Source organism: Oncorhynchus mykiss, chromosome 15 (assembly GCF_057628025.1).
Source record: "Oncorhynchus mykiss isolate SJ-2025 chromosome 15, ASM5762802v1, whole genome shotgun sequence".
In the NCBI taxonomy this organism is placed as follows: domain Eukaryota; kingdom Metazoa; phylum Chordata; class Actinopteri; order Salmoniformes; family Salmonidae; genus Oncorhynchus; species Oncorhynchus mykiss.
The window spans coordinates 46,189,208-46,210,651 of record NC_143036.1 but is presented as its reverse complement, the minus strand read 5'-3'; the positions used below and the strand labels follow the sequence as shown (position 1 = coordinate 46,210,651).

The following is a 21,444-nucleotide window of genomic DNA, read 5'->3' as shown; positions in this document are numbered from 1 at the left end:
ATGCATAGAAAGACAGGGGTTTCAGAATAAGGGTCACTTCCTGATTGGATTTTTCTCAGGATTTCGCCTGCAATATCAGTTCTGTTATACTCACAGACAATAATTTTACAGTTTTGGTAACTTTAGAGTGTCTTCTATCCTAAGCTGTCAATTATATGCATATTCTAGCATCTGGTCCTGAGAAATAGGCAGTTTACATTGGGAACTTTATTTTTCCAAAAATAAAAATAGTGCCCCCTAGCTTCAAGAGCTTAATTAAAACATAGTATAGGCTAAAGTAATATGGTGGACTGGGCATTCAACATTCATTTGGCTAGGATAGTCTACTTAGTAACATTTGCCACTTTTTCTATCCAATCCTCCAGGTGTTTGCTTTCACCATTCCAATTCTTACACATCTTTCAATACTTAGGAGTAAGATGAGGAGAGGAAGTTGATTGAGATATGCACCCTATATTAATGAAAGGTACATTTCCTTGATTATCTAACAGTTCTGAAGTCTCATGGCAGCAACCAGACACCCCAATTACCCTCTCGACATGCCCCCTCTCCTGCCAACTCACTACACCTGTCCCAACTCTGCTAATCACCGTTCCTATTAGAGCCCTGCATGGGTACCCATGCCCACAACATTCAGGTCCTACCTCTGCCAAATTTAAGGCCCGGGCCCTGTCTTAACCCAAAATCGTCATTAGTATTATTGCTGAGAGATTAACCGAAATGTCTGTTATTTCTCGGTTTTTAAACAACTTGACCGACATCGGTTAAATTATTTTATTTCCATTTCGTTCTGTTTTTTTCTGTGAGCTCAATTCTTATTCTAAGAATGATGTAATTTTTTGACCAAGCAAAAACAGGTTTTTCAAAGTGTTTGCACATATATTTTATTTGGGGGGGATATCACATTTACATAAGTATTCTGACCCTTTACTCATTACTTTGTTAAAGCACGTTTGGCATTGATTATAGCCTTGAGTCTTCTTGGGTATGACGCTACAAGCTTGGCAAACCTGTATTTGGGGAGTTTCTCCTATTCTTCTCTGCAGATCCTTTCAAGCTCTGTCAGGTTGGATGGGGAGCGTCGCTGCACAGCTATTTTCCAGTCTCTCCAGAGATGCTTGATCGGGTTCAAGTCCGGGCTCTGGCTGGGCCACTTAAAACCTCTTGGTGTTAGGGGGCAGTATTTTCATTTTTGGAAAAAAAACGTTCCCGTTTTAAACGGGATATTTTGTCAGGAAAATATGCTAGAATATGCATATAATTGACAGCTTTGGATAGAAATCACTCTAACGTTTCCAAAACTGTAAAGATATTGTCTGTGAGTATAACAGAACTGATGATGCAGGCGAAAGCCTGAGAAAAATTTAATCCGGAAGTGCCCCAGGTTTTGAAAGCGCTGCGTTCCAATGACTCCCTATTCAGCTGTGAATGTACCATCAACGAGCTTACGCTTTCTACGTATTCCCCAAGGTGTCTACAGCATTATGGCGTAGTTTTACGCATTTCTGTTGAAGAATAGCCGTAGGCAGACACATTGCGTAAGTGGTCACATGGTGGCTCCGAGAGAGATTCTCGCGTAAAATACAGAGGTAGCCATTACTCCAATCGGTCAGAGTGAAAAACGAATTATCCTGACTGATATATTATCGAATAGATATTAGAAAAACACCTTGAGGATGGATTCTAAACAACGTTTGCCATGTTTCTGTCGATATTATGGTGCTAATTTGGAATATTGTGGTGACCGCAATTTCCGGGCGATTTCTCAGCCAAACATGAAGAAAAAACGGAGCTATTTCGCCAACAAAAATAATATTTTGGGAAAAAATGAACTTTGGCTGTCTACCTGGGAGTCTCGTGAGTGAAAACATCCGAAGTTCATCAAAGGTAAACGATTTAATTTGATTGCTTTTCTGATTTCCGAGACAAGTTTGCCTGCTGCTAGCAAGGCATAATGCTATGCTAGGCTATGATAAACTTACACAAATGCTTGTCTAGTGTTGGCTGTAAAGCATATTTTGAAAATCTGAGATGACAGGGTGAATAACAAAAGGCTAAGCTGTGTTCCAATATATTTCACTTGTGATTTTCATGAATAGGAAGATTTTCTAGGAAGATTTATGTCCGTTGCGTTATGCTAATTAGTGTCAGATGAGGATAACGGTCCCGTTCACGGGCTGGGCGTCACTACAGGTTAAGGACTTTCAGAGACTTGTCCCGGCTGTGTGCTTAGGGTTGTTGTCCTGTTGGAAAGTGAAACCTTCGCCCCAGCTCTGGAGCAGGTTTTCATCAAGGATCTCTCTGTGCTCCATTCATCTTTCCCTCGATCCTGACTAGTCTCCCAGTCCCTGCTGCAGAAAAACATCCCCACAGCATGATGTTGCCACCATCATGCTTCACTGTAGGGATGGTGCCAGGTTTCATCCAGATGTGACATTTGGCATTCAGGACAGAGTTCAAACTTGGTTTCATCAGACCAGAGAATCTTGTTTCTCATGGTCTCAGAGTCCTTTAGATGCCTTTTGGCAAACTACAAGCGGGCTGTCATGTACCATTTACTGAGGAATGGCTTCCATTTGGCCACTCTACCATAAAGGCCTGATTGGTAGAGTGCTGTAGAGATGGTTGTCCTTCTGGAAGGTTCTCCCATCTCCACAGAGGAACTCTGGAGCTCTGTCAGCGTGACCATCGGGTTCTTGGTCACCTCCCTGACTAAGGCCTTTCTCTCCCGATTGCCCAGTTTGGCCAGGCGGCCAGCTCTAGGAGGAGTCTTGGTGGTTCCACACTTCTTCCATTTAAGAATTATGGATGCCACTGTGTTTTTGGTTAGCTTCAATGCTGTCTCGGAGCTCTACGGACAATTACTTTGACCTCATTTAATGGTTTTTGCTCTGACATGCACTGTCAACTGTGGGACCTTATATGGACAGGTGTATGGCTTTCCAAATCATGTCCAATCAATTGAATCTACCACAGGTGGACTCCAATCAAGTTGTAGAAACATCTCACGGATGATCAATGGAAACAGAATGCACCTGAGCTCAATTTCGAGTTTCATAGCAAAGGGTCTGCAAACTAATGTAATTAATTTTTTTCTGAAAAAAAATGTTTTTGCTTTGTCATTATGGGGTATTGTGTGTAGGTTGATGAGGAAAAGCATTTATTTAATACATTTTACATCAAGGCTGTAATGTAGCAAAATGTGGAAAAAGTAAAGTGGTCTGAATACTTTCCGAAAACACTGTTTTCGCTATGGTTGGGTGTTGCTATGGTGACCAGTGAGCTGAGATAAGGCTGGGCTTTATACCTAGCAAAGACTTAGAGAGTACAGTGTGTGTGTGACACATAGTATTAAAGTGTTTATTACATACACTACCAGTCAAAAGTTTTATAACACCTACTCATTCAAAGGTTTTTCTTTATTTTACTATTTTCTACATTTTTTTTCTTTTTTTTTCACCTTTATTTAACCAGGTAGGCTAGTTGAGAACAAGTTCTCATTTGCAACTGCGACCTGGCCAAGATAAAGCATAGCAGTGTGAACAGACAACACAGAGTTACACATGGAGTAAACAGTTAACAAGTCAATAACACAGTAGAAAAAAAAGGATAGTCTATATACATTGTGTGCAAAAGGCATGAGGAGGTAGGCGAATAATTACAATTTTGCAGATTAACACTGGAGTGATAAATGATCAGATGGTCATGTACAGGTAGAGATATTGGTGTGCAAAAGAGCAGAAAAGTAAATAAATAAAAACAGTATGGGGATGAGGTAGGTAAAAATGGGTGGGCTATTTACCGATAGACTATGTACAGCTGCAGCGATCGGTTAGCTGCTCAGATAGCAGATGTTTGAAGTTGGTGAGGGAGATAAAAGTCTCCAACTTCAGCGATTTTTGCAATTCGTTCCAGTCACAGGCAGCAGAAAACTGGAACGAAAGGCGGCCAAATGAGGTGTTGGCTTTGGGGATGATCAGTGAGATACACCTGCTGGAGCGCGTGTTACCGGTGGGTGTTGCCATCGTGACCAGTGAACTGAGATAAGGCGGAGTTTTACCTAGCATGGACTTGTAGATGACCTGGAGCCAGTGGGTCTGGCGACGAATATGTAGCGAGGGCCAGCCGACTAGAGCATACAGGTCGCAGTGGTGGGTGGTATAAGGTGCTTTAGTGACAAAACGGATGGCACTGTGATAAACTGCATCCAGTTTGCTGAGTAGAGTGTTGGAAGCAATTTTGTAGATGACATCGCCGAAGTCGAGGATCGGTAGGATAGTCAGTTTTACTAGGGTAAGTTTGGCGGCGTGAGTGAAGGAGGCTTTGTTGCGGAATAGAAAGCCGACTCTAGATTTGATTTTCGATCGGAGATGTTTGATATGAGTCTGGAAGGAGAGTTTACAGTCTAGCCAGACACCTAGGTACTTTTAGATGTCCACATATTCAAGGTCGGAACCATCCAGGGTGGTGATGCTAGTCAGGCATGCTGGTGCAGGCAGCGAACGGTTGAAGAGCATGCATTTGGTTTTACTAGCATTTAAGAGCAGTTGGAGGCCACGGAAGGAGTGTTGTATGGCATTGAAGCTCGTTTGGAGGTTAGATAGCACAGTGTCCAAGGACGGGCCGGAAGTATATAGAATGGGGTCGTCTGCGTAGAGGTGGATCAGGGAATCGCCCGCAGCAAGAGCAACATCATTGATATATAGAGAGAAAAGAGTCGGCCCGAGAATTGAACCCTGTGGCACCCCCATAGAGACTGCCAGAGGACCGGACAGCATGCCCTCCGATTTGACACACTGAACTCTGTCTGCAAAGTAGTTGGTGAACCAGGCAAGGCAGTCATCAGAAAAACCGAGGCTACTAAGAATATGGTGATTGACAGAGTCGAAAGCCTTGGCAAGGTCGATGAAGACAGCTGCACAGTACTGTCTTTTATCGATGGCGGTTATGATATCGTTTAGTACCTTGAGCGTGGCTGAGGTGCACCCGTGACCGGATCGGAAACCAGATTGCACAGCGGAGAAGGTACAGTGGGATTCGAGATGGTCAGTGACCTGTTTGTTGACTTGGCTTTCGAAGACCTTAGATAGGCAGGGCAGGATGGATATAGGTCTGTAACAGTTTGGGTCCAGGGTGTCTCCCCCTTTGAAGAGGGGGATGACTGCGGCAGCTTTCCAATCCTTGGGGATCTCAGACGATATGCAAGAGAGGTTGAACAGGCTGGTAATAGGGGTTGCGACAAATTAGTTTCAGAAATAGAGGGTCCAGATTGTCAAGCCCAGCTGATTTGTACGGGTCCAGGTTTTGCAGCTCTTTCAGAACATCTGCTATCTGGATTTGGGTAAAGGAGAACCTGGAGAGGCTTGGGCGAGTAGCTGCGGGGGGGGGGGGGGGGCGGAGCTGTTGGCCGAGGTTGGAGTAGCCAGGCGGAAGGCATGGCCAGCCGTTGAGAAATGCTTGTTGAAGTTTTCGATAATCATGGATTTATCGGTGGTGACCGTGTTACCTAGCCTCAGTGCAGTGGGCAGCTGGGAGGAGGTGCTCTTGTTCTCCATGGACTTCACAGTGTCCCAGAACTTTTTGGAGTTGGAGCTACAGGATGCACATTTCTGCCTGAAGAAGCTGGCCTTAGCTTTCCTGACTGACTGCGTGTATTGGTTCCTGACTTCCCTGAACAGTTGCATATCGCGAGGACTATTCGATGCTATTGCAGTCCGCCACAGGATGTTTTTGTGCTGGTCGAGGGCAGTCAGGTCTGGAGTGAACCAAGGGCTATATCTGTTCTTAGTTCTGCATTTTTTGAACGGAGCATGCTTATCTAAAATGGTGAGGAAGTTACTTTTAAAGAATGACCAGGCATCCTCAACTGACGGGATGAGGTCAATGTCCTTCCAGGATACCCGGGCCAGGTCGATTAGAAAGGCCTGCTCACAGAAGTGTTTTAGGGAGCGTTTGACAGTGATGAGAGGTGGTCGTTTGACTGCGGCTCCGTAGCGGATACAGGCAATGAGGCAGTGATCGCTGAGATCCTGGTTGAAGACAGCAGAGGTGTATTTGGAGGGCCAGTTGGTCAGGATGACGTCTATGAGGGTGCCTTTGTTTACAGATTTAGGGTTGTACCTGGTGGGTTCCTTGATGATTTGTGTGAGATTGAGGGCATCTAGCTTAGATTGTAGGACTGCCGGGGTGTTAAGCATATCCCAGTTTAGGTCACCTAACAGAACAAACTCTGAAGCTAGATGGGGGGCGATCAATTCCCAAATGGTGTCCAGGGCACAGCTGGGAGCTGAGGGGGGTCGGTAGCAGGCGGCAACAGGGAGAGCCTTATTTCTGGAGAGAGTAATTTTTAAAATTAGTAGTTCGAACTGTTTGGGTATGGACCTGGAAAAGTATGACATTACTTTGCAGCCTATCTCTGCAGTAGACTGCAACTCCTCCCCCTTTGGCAGTTCTATCTTGACGGAAAATGTTATAGTTGGGTATGGAAATCTCCAAATTTTTGGTGGCCTTCCTGAGCCAGGATTCAGACACGGCAAGGACATCAGGGTTAGCAGAGTGTGCTAAAGCAGTGAGTAAAACAAACTTAGGGAGGAGGCTTCTGATGTTGACATGCATGAAACCAAGGCTTTTTCGATCACAGAAGTCAACAAATGAGGGTGCCTGGGGACATGCAGGGCCTGGGTTTACCTCCACATCACCCGCGGAACAGAGGAGGAGTAGTATGAGGGTGCGGCTAAAGGCTATCAAAACTGGTCGCCTAGAGTGTTGGTGACAAAGAATAAAAGGAGCAGATTTCTGGGCATGGTAGAATATATTCAGGGCATAATGCGCAGACAGGGGTATGGTGGGGTGCGGGTACAGCGGAGGTAAGCCCAGGCACTGGGTGATGATGAGAGAGGTTGTATCTCTGGACATGCTGGTTGTAATGGGTGAGGTCACCGCATGTGTGGGAGGTGGGACAAAGGAGGTATCAGGGGTATGAAGAGTGGAACTAGGGGCTCCATTGTAAACTAAAACAATGATAACTAACCTGAACATCAGTATACAAGGCATATTGACATTTGAGAGAGACATACAGCGAGGCATACAGTAATCACATGTGTTGAATTGGGAGAGCTAGCTAAACAGTAGGTGAGACACCAACAGCTAATCAGCTAGCACAACAACAGCAGGTAAAATGGCGTTGACTAGGCAGGGAGGGTCGGATTAACTACACACAGAGCCTGAGTGCGGCTGGGGACGACAGATAAACATAAACAAGCAGAATGGAGTACCGTGATTAATGGACAGTCCAGCATGCATCAGCTATGTAGCCAAGTGATCAGTGTCCAGGGGGCAGCGGTGGATGGGGCAGGGAAGCTAGACTGGCGAGTATTATCCAGGTTAAAAAAACTGGCTGGCTGTGCAGAAGGTAAAGCCGCTAGCAGTGGCTAACAATGACTAAATAGCGTGTAGCTAGTTAGCTGGTTAGCTTCTGGAGGTTCTTGAATGTGTTCTAAAAATTAAAAATAATAGCGATTCTGTATCACATTGGGTGAGGCAGGTTACCGGAAGGTATAATCTAATTAAAAATCGAAAAGGGATTGAAAGTAAATATGGGTCCAGTGAGTGGTTGGGACGCGGCGATTCAGACAGTTAGCAGGCCTGTGCTAACAAGCTAACAGTTAGTAGGCCGGGGCTAAACAAGGTAGCAGTTAGCAGACCGGGGCTAAACAAGCTAGCAGTTATCAGGCCGAATTAGCAAGCAAGCAGATAGCAAGGGCTAGAAAGTTAGTCTTTGGGGGACGTCATGATGAGGTGAGTCTGTTTATGCCTCTTCATGCGGTGACATCGATAGACCGGTCGTGGGTCCGGATATTGTAGCCCAGGAGTATGCTTCGGTGGTAGCACAGGAGCTCTGGCCGGGCTAGCTTCAAGCTAAGTGGATGGAAACGCTAGCCAGGAGTAATCATCCGGGGTTGCGGTTAGCTAGTTGTGAAGATCCAGCTGAAAATGTTCCGTTTGCGGGGGGAAACCGGTGGGAATCCGGGGATAAAAATAATAGGTCCGTTATGCTCTGGTTAGGGTCGCGTTGTTCAAACTGGCGAGAGCTTTCCGAGCTAAAGGTTAGCTGATGACCAGTTAGCTGATGACACCTAGCAATGGTTTGCTGGTAGTTAGCTGGCTAGCTTCAGTTGAGGGGTTCCGGATCCGAAGTAAATATAAATATAAATACTTTAGAAAAAAAAAGCTGATCCGCGCTACATTGGGTGAGGCGGGTTGCAGGAGAGTATTTCAAAGTTGAGGTTTAGCAAAATGTTTTAAAAGATATGTGAAGAAAAATATGTAAAAAAAACGATATATACAAGGGACACGACACGACAAGACGTCTGACTGCTACGCCATCTTGGAACACATTGTAGAATAACAGCGAAGAAATCAAAACTATGAAATAACACATATGGAATCATGTAGTAACCAAACAAGTGTAATACAAATCTAAATATATTTTATATTTGAGATTCTTCAAATGGCCACCCCATGCTGTGGGGATGTTTTTTAGAGCCAGGGACTGAGAGACTAGTCAGGATCGAGAGAAAGATGAACGAAGCACATTACAGAGAGATCCTTGATGAAAACCTGCTCCAGAGCGTTCAGGACCTCAGACTGGAGTGAAGGTTCACCTTCCAACAGGACAATGACCATAAGCACACAGTCAAGACAGCACACGAGTGGCTTCAGGACAAGTCTTTGAATGTCTTAGAGAGACTCAGCCAGAGTCCGGACTTGAACCCGATCTATCTCTGGAGAGACCTGGAAATAGCTGTGCAGCGACGCTCCCCATCCATCCTGACAGAGCTTGAGAGGATCTGGGAGAATGGGAGAAGTGCAGTGGAGGTTCTAGCTTGTATGGCTCCCTGGGCGAACCTCCCCTTTCCGCACCATTCTGCACTAACTGTAATTTTTATTCAGATATTTGGAACAACACAATTACATAATCATAACATTTAAAACTATTTAAATATAAAAATATATACAAAAATAAGACTCATAAATATACTATATATAATATATATAAATAAATAAGACAAATAAAAACTAATTGAAGTATATAAATATAAAAAATAAAAGACAATTTAATTATTACATTATTACCCTATTGCTAACAAAAAACACACAAATAAAAATTAATTGCACATATCCTATATCACACAAATGTCACGGATCCCTCCGGAACTTTTATTACGCACACCTGGCCCCTATTCCCAGTGATTAGTAATTGTATAAGTGTGCCCTTGGTTCACCATTGTCTTGTAGATTATTGTTATTATGTCCGTTGACCTGTGCTGTGTGTTTTGGCTTTCATGCCCTTGTGGATTGTGCAGATGATTACGGGTCTCGTCCCGTGTGTTAATCATTGTGCGCATGTGTTAGTTATTCGAGGTACTCCTCGCTCTTTTGTTTGGGTTTCAACAATGTGTTTTGTATATGTGTTTGTTTGGTCTTCGTCCCCGTGCTTTTACATGGCACGCTGTAATTTGGGTAATGATAAAAAAAACATATTACGCATTCCTGCGCCTGTCTCCCGATCCCTTTATACCAGCGTGACAACAAATACAAAAATAGAATAACACACTTATAAAGAAGAGAACCGGATTATTACACTATTGTACTTCAAACAAGAAACACACAAACTAAATTGCACAACTGCCATCTAACACTGACCTTTCTTGCCTTCCTTGATACAAAGTCAGCAATTATATCATCATAAGAAATCTGCCCAGCAATTGCATGGTTAATACTGATGACAGCAAGGCCACTAAGGCGTTCCTGTGGCATGGTGGACAGGTAGGATTTGATGAGCTTCAGCTTTGAAAAGCTCCTCTCTGCTTCAACTACGGTCACTAGTTAGACAGAGTTAGACAAATTCTGAGAGCACAAATTTGGATACAATTCTGAGAGCTCCCTTTCGTGTACAAACATCAGCAGTTCAAGCAGGGTCATGGTCTTCGATGGCAAGTCAGGCAAGTTCTTCAGTTCCTGTGCAAGCTTTCTGCCAACCAAGTGTGAGTGTTCTTTATGGTGCAGTGTCATACTAAGGGCCTCACAATGTTGTCAGCTCCTCATCTTTCCTGAAGGGCTGAGGTTGCAGCATCAACAATGACATTGAACAATCCAGCTTCTTCAGGGCATCACTCAAAAGCTCATCAAATGATTCATATGAAAAGTGCCACTTTGTGGACCTCAGCCTTTTTTGTTGTAGAACGGCCTCTACATAAATTCCCCTTCAAATATCCTTGGCTGAAGTTTGTGCAGTCATAAAGCCTGTTGCCCTGTAGTTGCTGAGACCTCACTCTGTCTTTCTGAGAAGACTGACTGCAACATCCACATGCATACTGGGAGACTGCATCAGCTTGCTCATATGTTGGATCTGGCTCAAGATGTCATACCACACCACTGTACAGATGCTGAAGCGGTATGATCGCACCTCCTCTGACAAGGACTGGGCCTCAATCTTTATCACAGGGTCTATGGTTTGATCCCTCACCTCAATCAGTGCCTCTCACCGCTGCTGCCTTATACCTCAGTGGCTCGACACTCTTAACTTTACTCTCCCACCTTGTCTCAGTCCATATCTTCAAAGTGATGTCCAAATGTTTTTTCAGGATGGCCCATCAGTGTGTGGAGGCTGAGAACAAGGTGTACAATTTGTGTAAGATGCCAATGTAACCTTTTAGCAGCATTAGCCACAACCAGGTTCAATGTGTGAGCCCCACATGGCACAAATAGAGCTCTTGGAGTCTGGCTTGGACACCTTTGTTTTTGCCTTTCATGTTGGCCCCATTATCATAAGACTGTCCTCTGCAGTCCTCAAAGGGAATTTTTAGCTCCTCTAATCTTTTGAGAATCAGGGATGCCAAATGTTGGCCTGTGGACTCCTCTGCCTCCAAAACCCCATATAATGTTCCTTTATGTGTGGCTCCTCCTGCAGTGACACAATTATAATCACAATTGACAACTGTTCAGTGTGGTTGACATCTGAAGTGCAATCTAGAATGATAGAGAGGAATTTTGCCAGCTTGATGTCACTCACCATTTTTTAAATGACCTAGCTGCTCAACAAATCAATGAGTTCATTCTGTATTTGGTGGCAAGGTAACTGGTGGTATGACTCAAGGTTGTCACACCTGCTTCCGCTCTTTCCCCCTGGCGCTCGAGGGCGCCAGACTCCCCAGCGTAGCGCACTCTTGCCACCGTCATTACGCACACCTGCCTTCCCCCCGTCATTCGCATCAGTGTATAATTGGACTCAACTGGACATTACCTCCCCTATATTTGTCAGTTCCCCATCTCTGTTCCCCGCTGCTACATTGATTGTTGTTTGTCATTGTGTATCCGTGTGCTGATGCTGTTTATGTCTTGCTCTTTGTCAGTTCCTAATTACATGTCAACTCCCCGTACCTGCTTCTCGTATCCGTCATCTGTCCTTACAGAGGTCCGTTTTTGGACATGGTTATGTTGCTCTTTCATGACTGGATCAAATTGTGCCACCAGTTCAACCTCTTTGAGGAAATTTCCATTTCATGGAGACTACAGTGTTTCTGTGTGTCCCCTTAGTGCCAGATTTCTAATTGACAGAGACTGCACAATAGCAGTCAGATGTATGAACACCTCTCTCCATCTTGTCCTCTCAGCCTTCATAAGTGCCATCTCATGTTTATCAATTGTTTACCCTTTTTTGATACTCAATGCCAGTTCTTTCCATGTTTTCATGCAGTTTTGGTGTTCTGGACTGCTGTCTATTGAAGTCAGCAAAGAACTTGCATGTTTCCAGTCTGTCAGTCCTGAATTTGCTAAATACATTTTCTTCTCAGAAAAGAGTTTGCAGCAGAAGCAGAAGAGGCTGTGAGAGCACATGGGCATTAGTTTACACCCGTTATTCACAGCATTTACAGTGGTGGAACATACCACATACATACCCAGTAATAATAAAATCATCATTGTTACCTACAATATGGAAACTTAAAACTTTGCAAAGGGGAAATTATTTATTTTGTTTGTGTTATGCAGGGTTGCGCACATAAATATATGTGCGTGTACCCACACACACACACAAATGCAGGTGTGCACAAACACACCTGAAGAATCCTGCTGTGGAGAAGTGAAAGCACATGGGTCTTCATCCGCAGACAACATTTGTGAAGACACCTGTGTGGCTGAGGAGGTGAATGGCTCCTCATCCTGAGGCTCCAAGATAATTTCTGAAGAGGCCTGGGTGGCTGAGGAGGTAGATGGCCACTCATCCTGGCCAGTGCCAGAAGGTGCTCCAAAAAATGTCAGAAGTGGCCCTGAATTTATATTGACACCCTAATTACATTTGTTGCACAATTAAATATGTCATTATGCACAATTTATCAAATTTTCAGATTAGGAACCAAATGAACCATACAACCTCCTTGGCTAATTCTAGGCATAAGACACCCCAAAAGACTCAATATATCACAAAATATACAACATATCAGCATAAAGTATTTTAAGTTAGCCTACAGCATTGGAAATTCCCCTTACTGAGCTCAGGACCTAGTCAATACAATCACAAAAAACCTTTATGATGTTACCTCAATGAAAGTTAACCAAATCAATAATGTGCTAGTTAGGTTGTAATCGTTTTGCTGTAGGCTACACATATTATCATGATGAAACTGTGTGAAATGATATCCAATGTTATGTAAGCTAGTTGGACAGAAAACGTAATATTGTCGCCCTTTGCGTAATAGCATAGCAAGCAACATAGCAACATAAGCTAACAAACATAAGTGTTATACTAGCCTATTTCATAACATACATAATATTATACTCATAAAGAGATGACATAGCTACATACCCTTATCTTTTGCATGTTTCTCCTCTTCTTCGTTCCTCTTTTTCCTAAACTGGGCACCTGATGGCTTAGACCTTTTCTTAACCATTTGTGTTGATTTGGCATTTGAGCATCAATACATTACCCATCCCCCAACACTGTCAACCAAGAGTCAAGACTAAACCAATTCACCTTGGTGGTCTGCAGACTGGTTGTATATTATTATTAACTATTTCGCACAAACCAGAAAAAAATGCAACAATGTGTCTGTGAAACTACAGTGGGGCAAGAAAAGTATTTAGTCAGCCACCAATTGTGCAAGTTCTCCCACTTAAAAAGATGAGAGAGGCCTGTAATTTTCATCATAGGTACACTTCAACTATGACAGACAAAATTCGAAAATAAATTCAGAAAATCACATTTTAGGATTTTTTATGAATTTATTTGCAAATTATGGTGGAAAATAAATATTTGGTCACCTACAAACAAGCAAGATTTCTGACTCTCACAGACCTTCTTTAAAATACTCCTCTGTCCTCCACTCGTTACCTGTATTAATGGCACCTGTTTGAAATGGTTATCAGTATAAAAGACACCTGTCCACAACCTCAAACAGTCACACTCCAAACTCCACTATGGCCAAGACCAAAGAGCTGTCAAAGGACATCAGAAACAAAATTGTAGACCTGCACAAGGCTGGGAAGACTTAATCTGCCATAGGTAAGCAGCTTGGTTTGAAGAAATCAACTGTGGGAGCAATTATTAGGAAAGGGAAGACATACAAGACCACTGATAATCTCCCTTGATCTAGGGCTCCACGCAAGATCTCACCCCGTGGGGTCAAAATGATCACAAGAACGGTGAGCAAAAATCCCAGAACCACACGGGGGGACCTAGTGAATGACCTGCAGAGAGCTGGGACCAAAGTAACAAAGCCTACCATCAGTAACACACTACGCCGCCAGGGACTCAAATCCTGCAGTGCCAGACGTGTCCCCCTGCTTAATCCAGTACATGTCCAGGCCCGTCTGAAGTTTGCTAGAGAGCATTTGGATGATCCAGAAGAAGATTGGGAGAATGTCAGATGAAACCAAAATATAACTTTTTGGTAAAAACTCAACTCGGCGTGTTTGGAGGACAAAGAATGCTGAGTTGCATCCAAAGAACACCATACCTACTGTGAAGCATGGGGGTGGAAACATCATGCTTTGGGGCTGTTTTTCTGCAAAGGGACCAGGACGACTGATCCGTGTAAAGGAATGGGGCCATGTATCGTGAGATTTTGAGTGAAAACCTCCTTCCATCAGCAAGGGCATTGAAGATGAAACGTGGCTGGGTCTTTCAGCATGACAATGATCCCAAACACACCGCCCGGGCAACGACGGAGTGGCTTCGTAAGAAGCATTTCAAGGTCCTGGAGTGGCCTAGCCAGTCTCCAGATCTCAACCCCATAGAACATCTTTGGAGGGAGTTGAAAGTCCGTGTTGCCCAGCAACAGCCCCAAAACATCACTGCTCTAGAGGAGATCTGCATGGAGGAATGGGCCAAAATACCAGCAACAGTGTGTGAAAACCTTGTGAAGACTTACAGAAAACATTTGACCTCTATCATTGCCAACAAAGGGTATATAACAAAGTATTGAGATAAACTTTTGTTATTGACCAAATACTTATTTTCCACCATAATTTGCAAATAAATTCATTAAAAATCCTACAATGTGATTTTCTGCATTTTTTTTTTTTCATTTTGTCTGTCATAGTTGAAGTGTACCTATGATGAAAATTACAGGCCTCTCATCTTTTTAAGTGGGAGAACTTGCACAATTGGTGGCTGACTAAATACTTTTTTGACCCACTGTATATATTCACAGTATTATGAATGAATTGTGGTTTATTTGATAGCATTTCGTAGTGTGACTGATTTTACTAATTGCATTTGTACTGTACAAAGTTAGAGGTGCGCTATTTGATAGATTCCCCCGCTCCAGGCTCCCAGTGTTGAGACGTGAGGTCAACCTACCCCCGCCCCCCTCCTTATACTTCTGAGTGGGAGAACTTCCCAGGCAGTAGCCTGCCTAGCTCACAAACTAGAATCAGGGCGCCCACTCCGACAAGGTTAATTGACCCACAGTCCCACACGGTGACATGATATCATTGGTGTGATGTGCAAATGAGCGATAGAGAACCGATCACGCAAATGTCACCATTCCAAAAATAAATGTGCATGTGCCCTGTGCCGCCCCCGGCAAGATGCCGATGTCGCCCATACCTAAATCCGCTACTGTACAGGTGTGCCAAGCTTGTAGCATCATACGCAAGAAGACTTTAGGCTGGAATTGCTGCCAAAGGTGCTTCAACAAAGTACTGAGTAAAGGGTCTGAATACTTATGTAAATGTGATATTTCAGTTATTTATTTTGTATCAATTGCTAAATAAATTCTTAAACAGTTTTTGCTTTGTCATTATGGGGTATTGTGTGTAGATTGATGAGGGGGAAAAACGATTTAACACATTTTAGAATAAGGCTGTAACGTAACAAAATGTGGAAAAGGGGAAGGGTACATATACATACTGTACCACAGCCATTGTCCCATAGAATTTGAATGAGTAGAACGGCCATTCCCATCCGGAAGTGTTGGTTGGGGTGAACAACAAGTAGCCTCTTTTCACAGGTGATGTATCTCTGACACAATGCCTGTTATCCTTATGTGTGCATTCTTAGTTGGAGACCCCCAGTGTGATTGGATCTTCTTTGATCTTCTTCAGTTCTAATTCTATGCTCAATACAATCTCTGTACAGAAATACTAGCTAATACATTGATTTACTAGCTAATACAGTCTTACTAGCTAATACAGTCATACCTGCTTATATTAAACTCACGTACCAAGTTTCAATAAAAATTAATACACATATAAGGAAACGTGTAAATAACTTTAAACCTTTAAATAACTAAATGAACCACAAACCATTACAGCCATCTCAATACTGAGCCACTAAGCTTGTAGCAACTCTATAGGCTTGACAGGCTAGCATTAGCATAGTTATAACTCTGCAATATATAACACTTGGGTGGGGAGATGTCAGGGAATAGACCATATAAACGGAGTAGAAAATATTACCTCAGAGGGGCTAAAAATCAATAAGTTCAAACCAGAATATTATCTGGTCGCCATTTTGTCTTGTTATTCTATGGCCTTACCTAGCTTAGGCGCAAACCCAGTCATCGATGTGTCAAAATCGCTAACAGTTTTCACAAAACCAATTTCCACATTTAAACTTAACAATTTCAACATAAATGGTAAGTTTCACTCAGATACCCATTTCAACTAACATTTTCTCTAAATAATGTGCTTTTGTACACCACGTACCTGTTTTACAGATCAAATAAAAATTAAACGAGGAGAAGCGGTTAGAGTTGTTGAGGCGAGACGGAAACCGCTATGCTTGTGCTCCTAACCGCCTCCTGCTGGTGGCAGCATGCATAAACAATTCCCAATGGAAATCCTTGGAGGATTATACAGTAAAATAATGATTACAACAATAATATCTAAACCATGTTTCATAAATACAATGTGATTCCATAACCTTATGGGCAGCCACAACTATAGTGTATGACAATAAACATTCATACTTAGATAAGTTTCTGTGCGTTTTCAAAATGTTAACATCAAATTATAAACCTACAATAGTTGGCTACACCATCTCAATCTAATCTAAAAAATAAAATGGCAAGTATCATCTACAGTAGCTACAAGAAACAACAAAGTAGTCATAAGGTTGCTTAAAACCAAATGCAATAAGAAAATAATGAATCCCTACTTCTGAGATTTATGTACGTTTAAAAAAAAATATGCCATCAAAAAATATATACACTCTTCTGGAATATATTTCAAAGCAGCAAGGAGGGCATTACTCAGAGAGGCAACAAAGAGACCAAAGATAACCCTGAAGGAGCTACAAAGCTCCACGGTGGGGATTGGAGTATCTGTCCATAGGACCACTTTAAGCCGTACACTCCACAGAGCTGGGTTTTACAGAAGAGTGGACAGAAAAAAAGCCATTGGTTAAGTGTTCGTCAAAATGCATGTGGGAGACTCCCCAAACATATGGAAGAAGGTACAAAATTTGAGCTTTTGTGCCATAAAGGAAAACGCTATGTCTGGCGCAAACCCAACACCTCTCATCACTCTGAGAACACCATCCCCACAGTGAAGCATGATGGTGGCAGCATCATGTTGTGGAGATGTTTTTCATCGGCAGGGACTGGGAAACTGGTCAGAATTGAAGGAATGATGGATGGCGCAAAATACAGGGAAATTCTTGAGGGAAACCTGTTTCAGTCATCCAAAGATTTGAGACTGTGACGGAGGTTCACATTCCAGCAGGACAATGACCCTGAGCATACTGCTAAAGCAACACTTGAGTGGTTTAAGGGGAAACATTTAAATGTCTTGAAATGGCCTAGTCAAAGCCCAGACCTCAATCTAACCGAGAATCTGTGATATGACTTAAAGATTGCTGTACACCAGCGAAACCCATCCAACTTGCAGGAGCTGAAACAGTTTTGCCTTGAAGAATGGACAAACATCCCAAGTGGCTAGATGTGGCAAGTTTACAGAGACATACCCCAAGAGACTTGCAGCTGTAATTGCTGCAAAAGGTGGCTCTACAAAGTATTGACTTTGAGGGGGTGAATAGTTATACACAGTCAAGTTATAATTTTTTGGGTCGTATTTCTTGTTTGTTTCACAATAATCTTCAAAGTGGTATGCATGTTGTGTAAATCAAATAATAAAACCCCCCCCAAAAATATATTTAATTCCAGGTTCTAAGGCAACAAAATAGGAAAAAATGGCAAGGGGGTGAATACTTTCGCAAGCCACTGTATATTAGGCCATATATGCCCATATATTACTTTTCCATATGGGTATCCAGCGCTATCCTGATGTAAAGTGTCAGGCTCATTAAGCGCAGATAGCAGAGACCTAATTCCTATCCCTTCCTCATCAGGGGTCTTCAACTCCTCATTGCATCATGACTGATGCACAATAGCGGCAATATACTACCTGAGGCTAACCTAGATTACAATCCAAACGGGACGTTTTTTCTTTATGGTCCTTTGAGCCAGATTAGACCCAGTTTACATTCAACTAAACCCCCTCCCTCTCCCCTTCCTCCAGGTACGGTTTTGATGATGTCCCTGTGTGAGGTAGTACACGTGTATGAGTTCCTGCCATCTCAGAGGAAGACGGAACTGTGTCACTACTACCAGCGCTTCTACGACGCAGCCTGCACTCTGGGAGCCTACCACCCCCTGCTCTACGAGAAGAACCTGGTCAAGAGGATGAACCAGGGGCTCGACAGGGACATCTACACCCACGGACGGGTCACCCTGCCTGGGTTCAGCACTCTCAACTGCACCCGGGGGCCTGAAATTGTACCAGCAAGCGCTGACTGAGATAATAAGAGAGATCATATTACAGTCAGAAACACACACAGGTGGTAAATAAAGAAACACAATCATATTCACAAGCACAGCATGTATAACAATATGACTGACTACTTTATCATGTGCAATCAATTCAGACAATCTCTAAATCATGGACTGATGGACATTGACAGACATGTATACATGTTTGACACTGCCATAACTAAATGGAATCTTGCAACTAATGTAAATACCCTTTACTCGCTCAAACACGCACAGGTGCACAGAATTCCTTGTGACAGCACATACAAGAAATCACACACATACATCATACAATAGACTGTCTGCAAAAAACCCACAAACTCACAGTTTTGCCGATATCCCTCTTTCCCTATGTGAATATAAGCTATAAGCGTAGTCATTCCACTGTGATGCGCTGTTGTCCTGTCTCTGTCTCTCAGGTTGTGACTGAGGGACAGAAAGAAGAGAGCAGCTCCTCTCTCATTACTGAAGATTGTCTCTGCATGCCTGCCTTCAGCTGCACTACCACACACACATATACACACCGAACCTGTACCCTATGTGGACTAGTTGAAAATGGACTTGAAGAGAACCTGAGGAGACTGCATGAAGCTCTGACAAGAAAAGTGGCACCTCTTGGATATGCTATATAATTGACCATAGACCTGATGGAGATAAATCCTTGAGTGAAATGTGAAGGCTAACTGAAGGAAGCAACTGGAGTTCATAGCATGATGCGTGACATCTAAGGGCGACCCAGAGATTACCTCATCAAGACATGGACCAGATACATTGGGTCACAGAGGTCGTGCGGTGACACACACACACACACACACCAGCCAGACTAGCAGTCTTCTCACTCATGAATGAGCCAACCATCCAGCCCACCATGGACCAATGAGAACTGAGAACAGTTGTTCTGGACTGGCTGAGGATTTCGTGGGCATCTAATGCCCCTTTGTGGGTGAACAAAATAACTGGATTATTGTATTTCCTTCCAGGAAGAAAAAATGGATGTTTGTTAAAAGTAGAAGTTTGTTTTGGCAAATAAAAATCCTGGTCTGCATCCAAAATGGCAACCCTGATCTAATCAAATGAAGAAAGGATTTCTAGGACTGCACTGATTTACCTACTCTACGAGAACCAAATAATGCTTTATTTGTCATTTTTACTGAGATGCATAATAACTTTATAATTTACACCTCCAAGGGGGCTTTATAGATTTAGAATCATTGATGTCATAATATTGAAAATTTAATTAGAATGACAGTCAAACCCCTTGTTGTTGCACTTCTGTCCATGTTTGCCAGCCTTTCTCCCCTACCCTGCCTGTTACGTGTCAAATGTCATAGCATCTCATCATTTTGCACTCATAAGCTAATTCTATACCATCCTGCTCAGACAACCCCAGTCTTCATAGCAAACCACTGCTCACCTCGGTAACACTGCCCACACGTTAGCCGCCCCTACGTTACAAAACGCTTTTACCCAATATTGCACAAAATGGTTGCTAACATTGCCAATATGGTAGGGTTGCTGATACATTTTCCATAGTAAGAATGATCCGAATAATGTAATTGACTTTGAATTTGTGTTCAGATCATTTGTTAAACCAACTGAATGAATGAATGTGCTTCTGGAGTGTGCATTGTTGCACTGCCTATACATACATCCACCATTTCCCAACCAGCACAGAACATTCTCCTAATGTTGCCACAACATTGGGAAAGTAAGGCTGTTTATGTTATTTTTAGACCATGGCTAGGGGTGTTTTTAGAATGTTTACAGATGTTGTTTCATGGTTTCTTTGGGACTTCTGTCACCCTGATAGCAATGTGTACCACTGAACAGAAATATTAATGCAATGTGTAAAGTGTTGGTCCCATGTTTCATGATCTGAAATAAAAGATCCCAGAAATTTTCCATACGCACCAAAAGCTTATTTCTCTCAAATTTTGGCCACAAATTAGTTTGCATCCCTGTCAGTGAGCATTTCTCCTTTGCCAAGATAATCCATCCACCTGACAGGTGTGTCATATCAAGAAGCTGTTTAAACATCATAATCATTACACCGTTGCACCTTGTGCTGAGGACAATAAAAGGCCACTCTGAAATCTGCAGTTTTGTCACACAACAAAATGCCACAGATGACTCAAGTTTTGAGGGAGCGTGTAATTGACATGCTGACTGCAGGAATGACCACCTGAGCTGTTGTCAAATAATTTTATGTTAATTTCTCTACCATAAGCCGCCTCCATCGCCGTTTTAGAGAATTTGGCAATACGTCCAACCGGCCTCACAGCCGCAGACCACGTGTGTGGCACCATGTGGGCGTGCGGTTTGCTTATTTCACTGTTGTGAACAGAGTGTCCCATGGTGGTGATGGGGTTATGGTATGGGCAAGCATAAGCTACGAACAGCTAACACAATTGCATTTGGAATGCACAGAAATACCGTGACGAGATCCTGAGGCCCATTGTGAGGCCCATTTATTTAAAAAACCAAGCAAGGATATGCATTTTCTTAATACTATTTGAAAGGAAACTCTTTGAAGTTTGTGGAAATGTGAAATTATTGTTGGAGAATATAACACATTAGATCTGGTAAAAGATAATGCAAAGAAAAAAAACATGCTTTTTACATTTTTGTTTGTTTGTTCAATCATCTTTGAAATGCAAGAGAAAGGCCATTATTACACTTAAGAGTCTAGGCGCAATTTAGACTTGACACTAGATGGCAGCAGTGTATGTGCAAAGTTTTAGACAGATCCAATTTATCAAACCAGTTGCAGTGATAAAGGTTTTTTGATGTTGTGCACTCTCAATAGCATGGTATTTTTTCACTGTAATAGCTACTGTAAATTGGACAGTGGAGTTAGATTAACAATAATTGAAGCTTTTTGCCCATATAAGACATGTCTATGTCCTGGGAAATGTTCTTGTTACTTACAACGTCATGCTAATCACATTAGTGCACCTTAGCTCAACCGTCCCATAGAGGTTTTAAGGTATCTCTGAACAACAGGCAACTGTATTCCCAGTCATGTGAAATCCATAGATTAGAGCCTAATGTATTTCTTTCAATTGACTGACTTCATCATATGAACTGTAACTCAGTAAAATCTGTAAAATTGTTGTGTTTATCAAAGTGAACA

At 42.7% G+C, this 21,444-nt stretch overlaps 1 protein-coding gene across 2 annotated transcripts in view; it reads left to right on the top strand.

The window, feature by feature from the left end:
- st6gal1 (ST6 beta-galactosamide alpha-2,6-sialyltranferase 1) overlaps positions 1-20,213 on the top strand; it is a 160,048-nt gene extending 139,835 nt beyond the window's left edge. For both annotated transcript variants that reach the window (XM_021563263.3, XM_021563264.3), the window contains exon 9: positions 18,022-20,213. In XM_021563263.3, the coding sequence (XP_021418938.1) occupies positions 18,022-18,299 (278 nt within the window). In that variant the 3' untranslated portion in view covers positions 18,300-20,213. The remainder of the gene's footprint in view (positions 1-18,021) is intronic.
- Positions 20,214-21,444: the final 1,231 nt, after the last annotated feature.